Source organism: Pocillopora damicornis, chromosome 4, assembly GCF_964200805.1.
Source record: "Pocillopora damicornis chromosome 4, jaPocDami1.2, whole genome shotgun sequence".
Lineage (NCBI taxonomy): Eukaryota > Metazoa > Cnidaria > Anthozoa > Scleractinia > Pocilloporidae > Pocillopora > Pocillopora damicornis.
In genome coordinates, this window is record NC_142673.1 from 15,463,123 (window position 1) to 15,479,675 (window position 16,553).

Sequence of the window (16,553 nt, forward strand, 5' to 3'; positions counted from 1 at the left end):
AAATACAATTGATAGCCTTCACCGTAAGACAAACGATTCAACGTCCCTTATCTGAAAAACCACGACGAACATTTTCCATAACAAGGTTAAAATTGCTCTGATCTACCGAAGAATTTTATCAATGCTTCAGAACCTTATCTGTTCTGAATTTACGCTTTTATTTGAAGTCAGTTCTTCCACACCTTGGCCCCTGCCATCAGAATTATTTTATGGAAATCTGACGAGTAGCCTTTGATTTCTGAAGTTGTCACAAACGTGATGTCTGGAATATAAACGCTTTCCAAAGAGTCTCTTTTATATTATGTAAACAGAAATTCGTTTGTAACACCTGTCACTGAATTTGAAGATAATGTAAATATAATTATGATTCATGTTTGCATTAATCGCGAACTCATCATATTAGCCCATTAGACAGGAATTCATTTCGCGTCAGACGAATCATGAATACAGAAGTGCAAGTATTTCGGTATTTAAAAGGCTTCGCTTTACTTCCCTCTGCGATTGGTCCAAAAATTTCTCACCATCCATTCAACCAACCATATGTCGGAACTAAAACCACACGTGACTTAGTCACCCCCGTTTTCCCGCGCTTCACGCAGTTTACAGGTAATCAGTATAAGTGACTGCTCAGAAGCTCCTCTTGACATTTTTCATTACAATCTTTTTTCTTTGAAAGGCATTGGTGATGACTTTAATTCACAAGTTTCAATAAAAGCTGGTAACGGGCGGTCTACCACCGCCTATGAAACCTCTTACCACCGTCGGTTCAGCCTGTGAAAAGGTTAGTATTCGGGATTTGCCCCGCCACCGGCAGCCACTCATGGAAAAAAAAAAGATTGAAGCCCCTGCTATCTACCATAGCTGAAGTTCTTAAAACGTTCCTCACCATCATTCCTGGTCTTCCTTGTGGTCCTGCTTCGCCCCGTGCACCTGGGAGTCCCTAAAGGGCGCGAAATGTTTCAAACATAGCATGAAAGAGTATATTCGCTAGAAGTGAAAAATCACACAGCAGTACAGAGAGATATGAGCTCTGTAACCCTAACGACCTTCAACGTCATTACCTATTTACAGTCTGTAAGCCTGATCTAATAAGTAATTGTTTCTTCTGTTTACTCGCAATAAGATCTCAGGCGATATAACTTTTGTTTCAGGCGACCTGACCGGTTACCGTATGTATATTATTGATTTGGAACAAAAAGTAAGACCAGTAGAAAACGACAGGACTTTCTGGCAAACATCCTTATTCATTAAACACCTGTAGCACTGGCTACCATTTAACACCCTTTACTGGATATTTACACATTAAGTTCACAAAGTTTCTTATATTTTATCTATGGCAGAAGCTTTCAGTCGATTAAAAGTTCTTAACAGCGACCACAACCGCAAAATGACAAATACATGGGATCCATGGGGGAACCGGCATTTGCCAATTTAATCTGAGGGCTTTGGTTCCACCACGATCAATAACTTTGCCCCAGACTCATAAATACTCTAAGAAATATCGTTCACTACGAAACTCATTCCACAGTGGATCCATAGCCCAGTTTGTTACAGCATAGTACAAAGAACAGGAGGGGTCATAGGCTAAAAACCTGTGTCCATCCTTTAAGATATCAACTCACAATTCCGCCCAAATCACCACCTGCTCCATTCAATCCACGGGGTCCCTGTATTTCAATAAAAAAAGAATCAGTATTGTCAAAATCGAACAAAAGTAGAGTATTTATCCACTTGCTCTGACGGAAGGCTAACGCTCGAAATATCAGCTTTGAAATTCTTTAAGGTGGCCAATTTACGTTACCAACTCAATTACTAATACCAGATTCCCTTGTTATACCCTTCCACCGACGCAGCACCACAGTTTCTTTAGAAACTAACCCCTTTTGTTCGATAGTAGAGTAATTATGTAAATGATTATCAAGATGCGCATGCTTCAATAAAGCAAGGATCGCGCGAGGATTGCGTCCTGCATGGCCAAATCAGAGTAAATAGAACCCAGTCCCTTTCAAGCGTGCCAAAGAAACGTTGCTAATGGAAGAGGTTACACAAGAGAAACCATCACAATAGGCTTAAACAAAAATGATTGGATGCACTTATTATCATTAATGATTTATTATTTATCACTTAACCGGGGTACATAGGCACATTTTAACAACATTATTCATTTGCAGCACAAAACATACGTTTTCACCATCTCTGCCGCTCCTTCCCGCGTCGCCTGAGGGGCCCTGGAATCAAGTCAAACATATAGCAAGTGATGTTTGGGCGAAGAATTAAAAGGATACCGGAGATGGGAAACTTTAACAACATTTCAAACAACGACGCATCCGCAGCGAGTTTTCTTCTTTTAACTCACCCACTCTCTTTTTACTTGTAACTTATCACACTGTTTTCATTTTCAAATTTTGATTATCATTTTATTTTACAAAAGACTATTGGCAAAGATGGTTCGAGTTTCTAAAGGTTCGAGTTTTTGTAGTGAAAATTACAGTATTAAGATTAATGAAGCTCTGGGTGACCGATTTCATTTCGAGTTATTGGGAGTCGCCTGGATATGTTCCAAGGTTTCAAATTCAATAAAAACCAATCGTTTACTTTGTCCAATATCTACCTTTTGCCCATCCTGTCCAGGTTGCCCCTTTCTTCCCTTAACTCCTCTCGAACCCTGCAAACAACGGTAAAAAGGTTATTTAATCATCACTCTGAATCAAAAAATGAAAATGATGATACAATCTTGAGACAATTACATCGAAAAACATTTGGCACCATTAGCAATGAGCAAGGGAAATCACGAAATGGCACAAAATTATGCAAGAAAAAAATCCTTCGAAGCGACATGATTGAGTCAAATTTCAGATGATTAAAGCGCATTGTGTTGGTTAAGGTTCAATAATGTCCTAACCCTTGCTTGCGTTAATGTACGATTTGTAATGACCTGTAATCAACCCTGTACATTAGGAAGTCATGGATTGACGATTGCTTAGCAAATGAGAAGTTTTAGAGGGGGAGTACTTGGGAAAAATAAAAAGAATTGGGAATTGAGAGCATCAGCATCAAATTTGTGTATGTATACCAAATTGGCTACTCCTCCATGGGCTTTTCAGGGCCTATACAAATAAATAAATGAATGAATAACTGGATGAATAAGCAGTGTTTAAAAAACCCAATAGGCAAGAGGCAAACCAGATGGTTATATACAAAGCGCAGCCAGGGAATTGAACTCTGGGCAACAAAGAACAAATCCAGTGACTAGCAGAGTGGAAGTCTTGAACCTGAAACCAACAGATTACAAGCCCACTTCCCCAACCGTTCGGCCACACTGCCTTTGATGACATATTTCTTCCGCAAAAGGCAGAACATTCTAACACCCACCGGTCTTCCTTGTGCTCCTTTCTCTCCATCTGCACCTCTTGAGCCCGATGGACCCTAAGAAACCAATCAAGTAAGAAGTGAGTTCCCCCAGAAACTCGACAGGGAGGGTTACATAGGGCTCTAGCATTCTACTAACTGGGATCAGGAAGGAGGCACTGAAAGGTTTGTCCCTCTCTGAACATTTCAAGTCGGTGCTTGTGCTACAAATTCGTTTTTTAACAGAGTATCATTACAATGGCTGGCTAGTCCAATAACCTTTTTGTAGCCTATGAAAAGTCTAGTTCCTAGTTCTTTAGTATTTGAAAATATCTGGGCTTAATCTAACATCATTAATCATAAGTGTGAAAATTGCCTCTCTGCATTAACTTAAACAAAATGAAATTGGCGCTTTGAGTAGAGTTACGAATATACACAGAAGCTGATCAAGTGGCAAGCAAATCCCATTATTCACACAAAAAACGAAAAAAATTAAGGACTGTCTGATGACCTACCATGGGACCTTGAGGACCCGGGGGTCCCTCGCTGCCGCCTGGACCCGGGTCACCCTAACAAAGGAGAAGGAAAGAGGTTTAAACTTAGGATAAAGAAAGATGGTACATTTTGAGTTGGGTTATCGAATATGGATACATGGTATATATATTTTTTCACGGGTGTAGCTCAATCTTGCAATCTGAGTCTCCGGCGAGGGTTTTAACTTAGGACATTTGAATTTCGTGCTCCGACGTACTGCAATACCACTGAGTCACAGACCAGTCAGGCCATGCAATGAATTCAAATGTAAAGCGTCCTGTACACTAAAAGTCAGTGTTTTGACTTAGGACATTTGAATTTCGTGCTCCGAATTACTGCAATACCACTGAGTCACAGAGCAGTCAGGCCATGCAATAAGTTCAAATGTAAAGCGTCCTGTTCACTAAAAGTCAGTGTTGAGCTCGGTCGTAGACTAGTAGATCAAGACGCAAATTTGACGGCCTAAAATTGTAATTCTAGTTAGCCACACGATTCTTTGTTCTTTGTACCACACTGACAGATTAAAGAAACTTTTTTCAAAAAGTTTTGTTTGCATCACCATTTACACTTCCATTAATAAGAGGTGGAATAGTTGACACACTCCGCTGTGGCTCGTATGTCAATTTTCGGCATACTATATTTCTACCTTATCTGGGTTTATTTTTGAACTGAGGTACCGCAACGTGGAATCTATCGCTTAATTACACAGGGGGATAAAGACACCTGAAAAACAAACAAGGACATGAAATACCTGGGGTCCCCGCTCTCCATCGGGTCCAGTCTCTCCCTGTTTCCCTTGAGGACCCTAAGGCATAAACATAATATGAAAAAAGAAACATGATACTTGTAATGAAAACTACCACCCAACTTTTCATAGAAAAAAACATTTAAGCAAATGCATAGGAATGCAAATTTATTAGATGATAAATTATTATTCAACACCCCAACATGTCCGGGGATACGACAGTCAAACTTGCCTTACGCTGTCACTCACGGGGAATGAAACAATGACCGTTTAAAACAGGTTGTCTAGTAAGTGACTTGAGTGATGTTCGTGCGTAATATTTGTCCTTACAGTCTAAACAAGAAAGATAGTCTGCAATGCGTTGAGGAACTTGGAACTCAAAGTACTAATACTGATTCTGGGAGATAAACATGGAATAAATTTTACATGAGAAATTATTCTTAGTTTTGTTTGAATCGTTACGCTCTAAGTGACCGTTTAATACAAGTGGAGGACTATACAAACAGGCCGTTGGGTCTCAGTCAAGGGCAGGTAAAAATCGTAGTAATTAAGGGGAGAAAATTTCGGGACTAATACAGAGTGACCGCTAAATACAGTGCCACTTAATAAAATTTTATCTCTTTAATTACTACAATTTTTACCTCCATAAAAGTAGTCGTGAGGGCCACAGGGTTATCAGTGAAAGCTGTCCCGTGTCACCTTATTTAAACAAAGTCTCATAAAGGTTCGAAGGTGGGGAGGGAGATTTTAAGGTTTAGAATTTAAATTTATTTTTCAGTCATCAAAAAAAGGATGGGTTAGAGAACTTCCTTGACACTGATCTTAAATATTATAATCAAAACAATAACCAAGATGAAATTCCTTTATCTGAGAGTACTCATTGAATCCCCGATCAAAAAGCCTTCACATCTACCTGACTACAATAGCCTCCACAGACATCACCATAGGAAGACATTTTGAAAATAAATAGTAAACAATAGAAGCACGCACATGGTAAAGATATATTTACTTTACTGATGTGTTGTTGATACAGGGGGGGTACATACCGGAGATCCTCTCATTCCCATCTGTCCAGGAAGTCCTTGAGACCCAGCCACACCCTAAAATCAGTTTAAAATATGTAAGGATATTAAAAAAATTGTATGTGCTGATTTCTCTTTCTTTGATCTCTGAAAGCCACCAGTGCCTGAAACTAGTAGAAATCAAATCAGACTCTGTTCTGACAAAAAATGCACTGGTATAGATAATCACTAAAACAGTGGATTGCACTAAAGGCATGCCCTGATTGGCTACTCAAACTCCGGATATCATTTGCTATCAACCTTAGAGGAGTATGGGAGGGGGAGGAGGGGAGGGGGAGGAGGGGAGGGGGAGGGGGAGGAGGGGAGGGGGAGGAGGGGAGGGAGAGAGGGAAGAGGGAAGAGGAGGGGAGGGAGAGAGGGAAGAGGGAAGAGGAGGGGAGGGGGGAATAAGGGCAGGAGGGAAGGGAGGGAGAGTTAAGGAGAAAGTGATGATGCTGAATGTTTACAGTACTTACAGGTGCTCCTTGGCTTCCTGGGGTACCAGCATTTCCTTGGAAGCCCTAAGAGAAAATCACAGTCTTAGATCCTGTAATTTGTTCTGAGCTTGCCAATTACTTTTTAGTCCAAGAAAGTTTATGGTAAGGAACAGGCTATGAACCTTGCCAACCAACTATGTTGATAACCAGAAAATGACACACTGGTAAGAATTTAATTGAGCTTATAGCTATTTGAAATCTTGAGTTTGATGATTCCCACCCAAAAAGTTTAGTCACTTCAACAGAAAGCACTTAACATTGTTGACACTTTAAAACAATCACATAACTGTAAAAATAAGATGATGAAGTCCAAAGCCATCAGTAAAAATCAAATTTAAGCAGGCACCATCAAGCCAGAGTCTAATCTTGAAATTCAAAGAAAACATTTTCTTACAGGTAACCCATCTCTACCAGGGGAACCAGTACTTCCTTTTGATCCTCTTGGGCCCTGAAATGAAGATAAGAAAGGTTTAAAATTACAAATATAAAAAAAAAAAAACTCATTGCAGACAATTACCTGGTGAGATAAACAAATGCAAAGCAGTATACAACAAATGAACAATAACTACTTACTCTGGGGCCTGGACCTCCCCTCTCACCCAGTGGCCCTGCCTCACCCTAGACAAAAGCAAAATGTCAGTTGCCATTTTGCGTGCATGTGTAAATTGCATAGAGCAAAAGTCAGTCAAGCAAAATGCACAGATTTTGTTCTTTGTTCTTGCAACTTTCTCTGAAAGTTGGAGTAAAAGTTTGGCTGAAATGTGAGCTTTTTCGAGCAAAATTTTCCCAGCACAAGGAGTGCTATTTTGTCCCAATTTTGTTCCAAAAGGAAAGCTGACAATGAAAAAAACTTTTTACTGGAAAGTGTTCAAATTTTTTTCAAAAAAGCAACAAACTTCTATGCCTGATTTATTTGACTGACATGTGTTAATTCTCCCAGAAAATTATCAAATAATAACTGCAACAAAATGATTAAAACAAAAAAATTGTAAGAAAGATGCAGGGATATCACCACTCTGTATGTATTCATTTATTATTCACTCTTCTATCCAATGTCCTTCACAACAGAAGAATAAAGAATAAATGTCTATGCATTGCACAGCCACACCAGTGTCTTCAAATGCAAAAGATATTTTGATTGATACATTATGTCAGTTTGTCAGTATTTTGGCTCACTCAGTGTTTCTTTGTTGCTCAACTATGGTTACAAATTCTAATCTTCAAGACTTTGTTTATTTTTACACTTGTTATTGCTCAGTGCTTTATTTGCTTAAATTGAAATGTGCTTGGCCAAGCCCCCCAGATAGCTTCTGCCCATGAAAAAATTACAGAAGACTGCCTCACAAACATATTAACAACTATAAAAGAGGCATCTTGTAGCTTGAGAACAGACCTTGTCTCCTCTGGGACCTTTAGATCCCCTTCTTCCAGTTCTGCCTGTACTTCCCTACAATAAAAAGTCACCATTGTAAATGTTTATGGATTTTTCTCAAATAGAGCATACCTCATTTTTTATTGCTTTCCTTGCACATCTGACATTGACTGACTTATCACTTATCATTCATAGCACCCACCTTTGAACCTTTCATTCCTGGCATTCCAGGTAACCCTTGAGTACCCATGACTCCCTGGAAAGAAACAAGGGAAAGAACAATTAGTTTGCATTTGATCTGACATGACATGAAGCATCCCCTGTGCCTTGTTTTCCATAAACACTAACACTCTACTAAGAAAACACTCTTTGGGAATGAACTTCTGACTGATAATTAATGCTACCACACAATACACATACACTCAAAAAAAGGAAAAAGGCATAATCCACAAGGTGTTTTCTAGAGTGCACATACAAACATATGTGGGTGTTTCAAAAAGAGGCAGTATCTGGCAAAATTTGCTGTCTATGTGAAGCAAAATCACCACCTATTTTCTCTCAAATTAGCCACTATAGAGTAAAGATCTACCTTTCGTTAGCTGCCTCCTTTACAGTGCTATCTACTTCAAAACTTAAACCCCTGATCAACTAGCAGTGTAAAAGAACAACAGTGATGGGCATAACATAGTCCATAACCTTCCACAAGAGCCAAAAAAAACAAAGGCTTAATTGAGATGGTGCTTCTTTTATCCCAACAGTGGCTTAAGTACTTTACAACTGTTCATCCACTGTTATCTGGCTGGAAAATCTTGCCTTAATCCTTCCAGGCCAATTGAGAGAAGTAATCCATGTCTACTTCTATCACTTGCCACTTTATAATTTGCAGACCACAGCCACTGGCAAGTTAAGAGAGGCTGACTGCTTTTAGGGCTTTAACAGTATTTTAGTTTGTTTTGAAAAATCACCTTTGGTCCAACAGGTCCAGGGCCACCTGGAGGCCCTTGCATTCCTACTTCACCCTGATTTAACATAAAAAAAAGAAGAAAAAGGGAAAGAAAAAAGAAAACAAATGAAAATTGCACAAAACGTTACATTAATTCTGGCAAAAATGAATGTGATGTTTAAGAAAAAAAACTGGATGAAGGAAATGCACCACATTAACTAACAATAACCAATGAATTGTCATTCCAATGGGGTTATTCAATGCACTTAAGGGCAGATGCGTGCATTTCAATGGCAAGTAGATTCTGGTGTTCAACACCAAACTAGCAATTTCATTAGCTATTCATGATTCTATAAAGCATCTAATAGCGGAGACACATGACACAGATCAAAACACTCAACCCTACAACAAGAAAGTTTGAAATGAATTGAAGAATGCAGCAACTACTTGTGATGGGTGCTCACTCAAGGAGAATAAAACTGACAATGATTGCCAAATTAGCACAAATGAAGGAGCAAAAAAAAGAAAAAAAAGAAAGCACCAATTGATTTAAAGATAAAAGTAACTCACAGGAGCCCCAGGGGGCCCAGGGACACCAGGGTCTCCAGGAAGGCCAGCAGTTCCCTGTAATGGATTACAAATAAATCATTACTTGTCAAAATCTAATGAAGATGTAAATTAAAGGGATTAGCCATAATGCTTTGTGCTCTTGATAAATGCAACCAACAAAAATCCTGCTTTGAGTGATGGTGAAATTTAATGTGAATCTTCATAATCCTTTCTATCCAAAAAGTGACAAATTATAAAGTATTATCTCCCAGCAATATCAACACAAACTGTCATGCTGGAAGGTGATGAGAAGAAAGAAAAATATCAAATGCTGTAGAAGAAAGAGGTCAAGACACAACACCAAATTCTCAGGGAAACAATAACAACAAAATATATAGCAGGCAGTATGGAGCGTTGATATCAAGAACTTGGGAATGAAAAGGTACATTTCAAACACCCTTCTCTCTTTAGGATTGTGAGTACCACTTCCATGTTCAACTTGACAAATAGAGTCTTTTTAATTTGATACCATTCATTTTGTATACAAATTTAATTTAAATTTTGGTTGTTTAAGTAAACTTTTGCTAGAAGCTGAAGAGCATCAAATTGATTTTTGTCAAACTTAGAAAATTGGAAACAAGAAAAACTGAGAAGGGAAAAGAGACCAACAGCAACTTTAAATATTTCAATTAAACTAAGTGAGTCCACCTACACTCTGTTAAATGACTATTCATACTAACACTGTCATTTTACAAGAGGGAGGGGAGAGAAGGTAGTGTGATAAACTGTACTGCTTACCCTGTCTCCTGGTAGGCCTGGAAATCCTTTGACCCCAGCCACTCCTCTCTCACCCTATCAAACAAAAGATGACGAGACACTCATGCTAACCCTGTCATGACAAGACCTCAAAATAGATATGACCTTTCTCTAAGTTTACTGAGGCAAGTTTACAGAAGCAAGAGAACCACAGCTATCAGTCTCAGTGTACCTACTTTAGTTTCAATGGCCTCAAGTAACTCAGAAATTAATGTTCATACACAGTAAATATATGTACACTAAACAATCCATTAGTATCTTTTAAATCTTTGATGAAGAGAAAATAAGCTTGAAGTTGTCTAGGTACACTTCAAGGTTGAAGTTGGCCATTACACTGTAGAAGGTGTTTCAATAGTAAGTCCATCCCACCAGAGGAAAATGCAGCTATGCTCCTATGAATCCTGAGAACAAATTCTTAATAGAGGACATTAAGAGGCCACGAGAGGTGCCAACTGCCCTGTAACCAGCTATTTTAGAAAATTATAAGTACATTTGTAAGTTATTTTTTTTTTAGTTCATAGGATACTTACAGCCACTCCTCTCTGTCCTTTCCTTCCTGTTGGTCCAGTTACACCCTACAGCATAACAAAATTAGTACAAGAAAATAGTTACCAAAGAAACTAAAATTACCAAAGGGTCCTAGAATCAAAAATTGAGACAAATGTGCTGCAATTTAGGTTGGGAGCTCCTTCTTAACTTCAACCATTCAAGAACAATATATAATCATAACAGTTATCACAAGAGTACCAAAAAGAATATAACCTTAAGACATGAATGGGAGAGATTTATTCACTTTCAGTTGTTGAATCTTGCTTGTAGACCTCATAATTAGGGATTTGCATAACAATTATGTGGACAACATCAGGTTATGTTCAAAGAGCATACCTAAAATTGTTATTGAAATCATGGGATTATCTAAAAGAAAAATCCATTGAAATGCTATCTTACTTTTGGTCCCAGGTCTCCTTGTGGCCCCTGAGCTCCTGGCGGGCCTGGTGGTCCCTGCAGAATAAAGAATTATCTTGCATTGACACTACCCATTGGATCTGTACTTAATTGATCTTACTTTAAGAGATAAACCTTGAGAGAGGTGATGGAGTCACAGAAAAGCTTCAAATTACATTCATAAATTTATTTTTTCTCATGTTGGCATATTTTTTAATTGATTTAGCATTTACATGTTTGTATGAGGATATTTCTCAAACCCCATAATTATCTAGTTCACCAAAAAGAAACTGTAATTGACTTGGCAGACTGGTAAAAACATTGAGCGAATTTTGTTAACAATCAGAACTGTCCAGATGAATCAATCACTTCAAACATACTAATAATACTCTTACACAAGTACATATCCATTGTTTAACTGATTATTCTGCCCCAAGATACAAAGTCATACTTTAAAAAAAAAATCAGGAAATATAAAGTAACAAAACGTCTATTTGGTAGACTTACAGTTTCGCCTTTTTCACCAGGAGCTCCATCAGGTCCAGGCATACCCTGTCAAAAGTAAAACAGTAAATTAAACATCACTGCAGTAAGCTATTATGTGTACATTCACCTGAAATAGAGAAATCATTTTGAAAAGAATTTCCAATTTCAAAATAATCATTACAAAGATTCAATCCTAATCTTGGTACTTACAGGATTTCCAGGATTCCCTCGCACTCCCTGGGTTCCTTGAGCTCCTGGTGCACCCTAAGACAAAATTTAGCAAACCCTAAGTTTCCTTCATAACATGAAAAGAGTATGTTCTCCAGCAACTTAAGTTATCTGATTTTCTATCAGGACTATCACAGCAACAATCAAGGAAGAGTAAAGTTGATTTGTAACTTACAGGTGGACCCATTTCACCTGAAGGGCCATCTATACCAGGGTCACCCTGAAAAACAAACAAACAAACTAATAAACATACACATTAAAAAGATTAAATAAAACGGGCTCTGATCATAGATGACCAAGGAAATATTTAAATTAAATCAAGTCACTATAAGTGATGATAAATTTCACAACAGTTTTCCATAGCTCATTTTCATGTCAGATGTCTTATTCTTTTGTAAAGAGCAAGAGATGTACATACAATTACTGGTACATTTGTATGATGGAAATCAAAATTTTCCTCGCCTCATAATGTTTTAAACAACTTTAATTTTCATCTGTTTATTATGACAAGTTATTGTAATGGCTATTATCACCTGTCTTAAAGATTCCATATACATATTTAATTTTAAGAAATGGTAAGCTGAGAGGGAAAGTGGTGTGATAATGATGGCTTACAACTTGACCACTGTACACACAATGACAAATAAGCAATATCTACAGCAATTTTTTTCTTTGAAATTTTTCCTATTCATCCTGGTAACTGAAAACATCGACAGGTTAAGGGAGTGTAAATCAATAGAAACTAAAACATATTATTGCAATCTTTGATATACACATTAATACATGAAGGGTAGAATACACACCCTTGGTCCTCTTGCTCCACTGACGCCTTGCTGTCCAGGTGTCCCAACAGCTCCCTGAGAAAAATGCCATGACATCTCAATTTGTTGCATTACATGTTCGTAAAAAGCTTAGTTATTGCCATTTACTGAACAATTATCTTACTATTCTATTAATTAATCATTTGATTTATTAATTAATTAGCCCTTTAACTCCTAGACGTGATTGACATTTAACTTTACCTCACAATTCCATTTACCGGTATATGTGATCTTGCAAACAGTTTATGAAATCAGACTAGCCTATCAGCTGGAGAGTCTTATTCTGATACAAGACCATATTCTTTTGTCTTATTTATAGGGAAACATATAACTTAGAGTAGGGAGAATTACAGAGTAGATCATGGAAGTTAAAGGATAAACATAACTAATATACTAATTTTCACTCTACCTTAGGCCCTCGAGGTCCTGGAGGACCTATTGGTCCTGGTAAACCCTGTGTAACACAACAGTAAAACAAAAGGTTAAGATAAGCCTATGTGTAGCCACACCCTTCCCCGCAAGGAAAAACCGAGGAAGGGATCAATTCTTCGTTTGCCATCTCACCATAATTGTGCATGTATTGAAGAATTCATAAAACAGCCTATAAAATACTACAGTGAAAAGAATTCTCAACAGCTATTACATATTTTTTTAAGTAACATTGTATATTATTCCATTATTTTCTATATGGATCCAACACCTTTGCATGAGATGTTCTTTTAAGGATCCTAGACTATAAACAACTTGATGCTTTCCAAAGTTAAATTTGGATGAACCTACCTTTGAGCCTGGATCACCCATTGGTCCTCTTGCTCCCTTCCTACCAGGCTGACCCTGCATGATGCACATAGGAGCATTCAGTAGTAAAATATATCATTTTCATTAATAGTTCCAATATTCAAATTCCTGTAAGTATTAACCTGACTCTGACAGTATATACAGAATTAAATAATATACTAGATACATATAGGGCATAAATTATACCAACTAAAGTTAGTGAGAGAATGAGGATGTTTCAGATTGCAAGCAAAATTGTGCAATTTCTGTTTGGGATAAAAATCACACATAGTTGTTGTTGTTGCTTTTTTTGTTGGAATATTCTTCCCTAGAGAATTTCCAGAATGAGTAGAATTTCAGACGAAGTAAGACCATTTTCATAATGGAAACATTTCCTAAGAAAAGTCTGGGAGCAAGCCCTTATTATTGGTACAGCAACAGGGCATTTTTCCCCATATGTAAAAATAAAGGCAATTTCAACAGTCATGCATCGCAACAATCATCACACAATGAGAGAGGTGTACCACAGATGTTTCTATTCGGGGTATAGGTGAGTCCCATTTATGGTTTTTCTATTCAAATGGTATGAACAGAATAAATAGTTTACACAATTTATTATTGTTTGAGAGAGCTGCTAAGAGTTAAGGTAAAAAATGTTATCACGCTATAATTTTATTTTATTTTCATATTCAACCAATCCCATTTGAACATACCATAGCACCATTTATTCCATTGGGTCCTGGTGCTCCTTGTTCCCCCTTGCAAAAGAGAAAAACCAATTAAACAAATTTCTATTTAGAGACACTAACGAATTTTAATTTATGGGAGCGCAATCAGAAAAGATATTGCTCTTTTCCAGTGTTGACATTCCTTTACACATATAAATGCAAACAAATCTCCAAGCGTCATTGCCAAAAAACTTTTCCTCACAAAGGGAGATACACTCCCTGCTAAATTGTCCAAGCTTGTTAAATTTCAAAGTAACAATGTGGTTCATACAGACCTTCTGTAATTGTTGAAGAATGTGTAATCAATAAATCAAGAGCTACTTTGCTCATACAAACACAACAAAAAGTGAATCCCTTGGGTAACAAAGTTGTGTCTTACATGTATATGTATAAAAGATAGACTATACCTTTTCACCCTGCAAGCCAGCTGGTCCTTTTGCACCTTGCTTGCCTCTTTTCCCCTACAAAACAGAAACAGCTAAGATAGTGAAAATTTATCAAAGAGAAAACAACTTCCTTAAAAGATAGAAATGCTAAGTAAAAAGATAATACAATGAATACTGAGAACAAAGAAAATCTTAGGATGTACTTCTCAATTCTGTCTATAGTTTTCAAACCACAAAGGTGGTCAGAGGAAACACAAGAAAAAATTATGTGGCAAAAACAGTTGCTAAAAATACCTATGCCCAGGAGAGCCCTCTGACCCCCCCCCCCCCCCCATAATTAGGGCTTGTCACTGCTGCCCAAGGTTGTCATAAGTGCAACCTCAACTAAATTTAGCCCCAGGTTTCTTTCTAACTAAATGTAGCAACCAAAATGGTTGCAGCATGAAATCCTGAAAATATGACCAAGATTTTATTTATTGTTCAAACAAATAAAGATATACCTACCCTTGTACCCTTTCGTCCCATCATACCAAACATACCCCTTGGGCCTTGATCTCCCTGGATAAAAAAAGGCAAAAATATCAATCAGCTTTTGATAATATTCCAATTTTTCTGCTTTTTTAAAGAGATCTGAATAATAACACCCACCTAATACAATAATGCACACTAACTGGCAGTAATATTATCATTCAAACATGAAATTCCTATTCATACACTGCCATGTGCTATACTGAAGATTAAAATGAAAAATTAGCATGCCTCATAGCGCACTCCTTGAATCCATTCAGGAAATAAGTCTAGTGATTTAGCATTCATTTGATAAATTCATGGTAGCAGCGGGCAACTCAGAGTGAATGTTTTCTATGCATTTCAGAAAGTAATTCCTTCAGAAAATTCACGTATTACAATTAGAGGGTTGTAAACATAAACAGGGAGTCAGTGACCTTCATTATTTGCTCTGCAAGATACTCTGCTATTCAGTCTCCAATTCCAGATGCCTTTAAGAAGACTTGTTTAGAAAACTTGATACCAAAAAACTATCTGCTTCTATACAACAACTGTCAACCTTGCCCAGAGGTAACTGAAGGTTTTGCCCTGAACAAGTTGCCATCCATTGTGACAACTTTGCCCCACATAAGAGATACTGCCTAGCTTAGATTTACATTTTACTCTAAGTAAGCACACAGTTTCTACAGTATTTTTTCATTCATCTGAATCATATTTTTGAGCAGACATTCTGAAGTGACCTTAGAAAATCCTAATAAGGATTTTCCATTTCTTTCCCTAATCCATCAACTCCATCCATATACAGCTGTATGCAGCGAAGAAAGTCTCACCTTTTCTCCTGATAGTCCCACAGGTCCTGGATCACCAACGGAACCTTCTGGTCCCTGAAAAAAGCGGTAAAGTCAAACATGTAGAAACAAAAAAGTTCTCAGATCATTTCTGTGTTTTTCACTTTTCTGTATGCAGCACAGAAAACCTCAATCTTGATCAAAGACAATTGCATGAATAAATCACATGGAGTGTAATATCCAATTTTTGTATGGCACTTTGTTGAAATTTAGGCCTTACAAAATAACTAAAACATGTTAATGAATGACACCTTTATTTAAAATAAATAAATAACAATCCCAACACCAGGGTAGTCCCATCAGAATGTATGGCTCTGCTATAAATAGGAGCCCTAGTGAATAGGATCCTAAAATAAATACAATGCATAATACAAAAATAAATATAAATAATACTACTAATAATAATAACGACAGTAAGAATATACATGCTATCTAAATATCAAACAATACTATAAAAATCTATATATATACAATGGTATAAAAATCTGTAAATACACACAAAACAATAAGAAAAATTTTAATTAAATGTTTATTTTTAAACTATTGCAAAAAAAAAACTCTTGGTATTTGTGAAAATTATAGCATAAAATAATCAAATTAAGCAAAAGATAGTTTTAATCATTTTAACAACAGTTTTATTTTTTGTAATGTGCAACAAAGATGTACAAGGAAGTGCAGGAAAATTATTTTGTTGAGAGTATAATGGAAAAAAAACATTGTAAAAGTTGCACACGCAATTCATGATTTTAAATCAGTCATGAAACTTTACATACTCCACTTGAGCCTTTAATTTACAAAAAAATTTAGATTCCCTTCTTTAATTTAATCTTAATACACCTGAAGATAGCCAAAGAACTAATCCATTCCATGTTTATAATATCTGTAGGTGATCACTGCCACGTAGCATTCAACAACAAATTTTCTTAACTCATGAACACAGGCACCTCGTAAAATTTCCGTAT

General features: G+C 37.0%; 1 protein-coding gene across 2 annotated transcripts in view; it reads right to left on the reverse strand.

Moving 5' to 3' along the window:
* Window positions 1–16,553, reverse strand: part of LOC113671314 (uncharacterized) — a 52,070-nt gene that overhangs the window by 21,029 nt on the left and 14,488 nt on the right. For both annotated transcript variants that reach the window (XM_089202969.1, XM_089202968.1), the window contains exons 12-39: window positions 15,574–15,627; window positions 14,741–14,794; window positions 14,258–14,311; window positions 13,836–13,880; window positions 13,126–13,179; window positions 12,755–12,799; window positions 12,328–12,381; window positions 11,700–11,744; window positions 11,507–11,560; window positions 11,318–11,362; window positions 10,814–10,867; window positions 10,396–10,440; window positions 9,848–9,901; window positions 9,071–9,124; window positions 8,523–8,576; window positions 7,760–7,813; window positions 7,579–7,632; window positions 6,759–6,803; window positions 6,580–6,633; window positions 6,165–6,209; window positions 5,674–5,727; window positions 4,634–4,687; window positions 3,864–3,917; window positions 3,373–3,426; window positions 2,612–2,665; window positions 2,184–2,228; window positions 1,623–1,667; window positions 887–940 (exon numbers count right to left, since the gene is read on the reverse strand). In XM_089202969.1, the coding sequence (XP_089059095.1) occupies window positions 887–940; window positions 1,623–1,667; window positions 2,184–2,228; window positions 2,612–2,665; window positions 3,373–3,426; window positions 3,864–3,917; window positions 4,634–4,687; window positions 5,674–5,727; window positions 6,165–6,209; window positions 6,580–6,633; window positions 6,759–6,803; window positions 7,579–7,632; window positions 7,760–7,813; window positions 8,523–8,576; window positions 9,071–9,124; window positions 9,848–9,901; window positions 10,396–10,440; window positions 10,814–10,867; window positions 11,318–11,362; window positions 11,507–11,560; window positions 11,700–11,744; window positions 12,328–12,381; window positions 12,755–12,799; window positions 13,126–13,179; window positions 13,836–13,880; window positions 14,258–14,311; window positions 14,741–14,794; window positions 15,574–15,627 (1,431 nt within the window). The remainder of the gene's footprint in view (window positions 1–886; window positions 941–1,622; window positions 1,668–2,183; window positions 2,229–2,611; window positions 2,666–3,372; window positions 3,427–3,863; window positions 3,918–4,633; window positions 4,688–5,673; window positions 5,728–6,164; window positions 6,210–6,579; window positions 6,634–6,758; window positions 6,804–7,578; window positions 7,633–7,759; window positions 7,814–8,522; window positions 8,577–9,070; window positions 9,125–9,847; window positions 9,902–10,395; window positions 10,441–10,813; window positions 10,868–11,317; window positions 11,363–11,506; window positions 11,561–11,699; window positions 11,745–12,327; window positions 12,382–12,754; window positions 12,800–13,125; window positions 13,180–13,835; window positions 13,881–14,257; window positions 14,312–14,740; window positions 14,795–15,573; window positions 15,628–16,553) is intronic.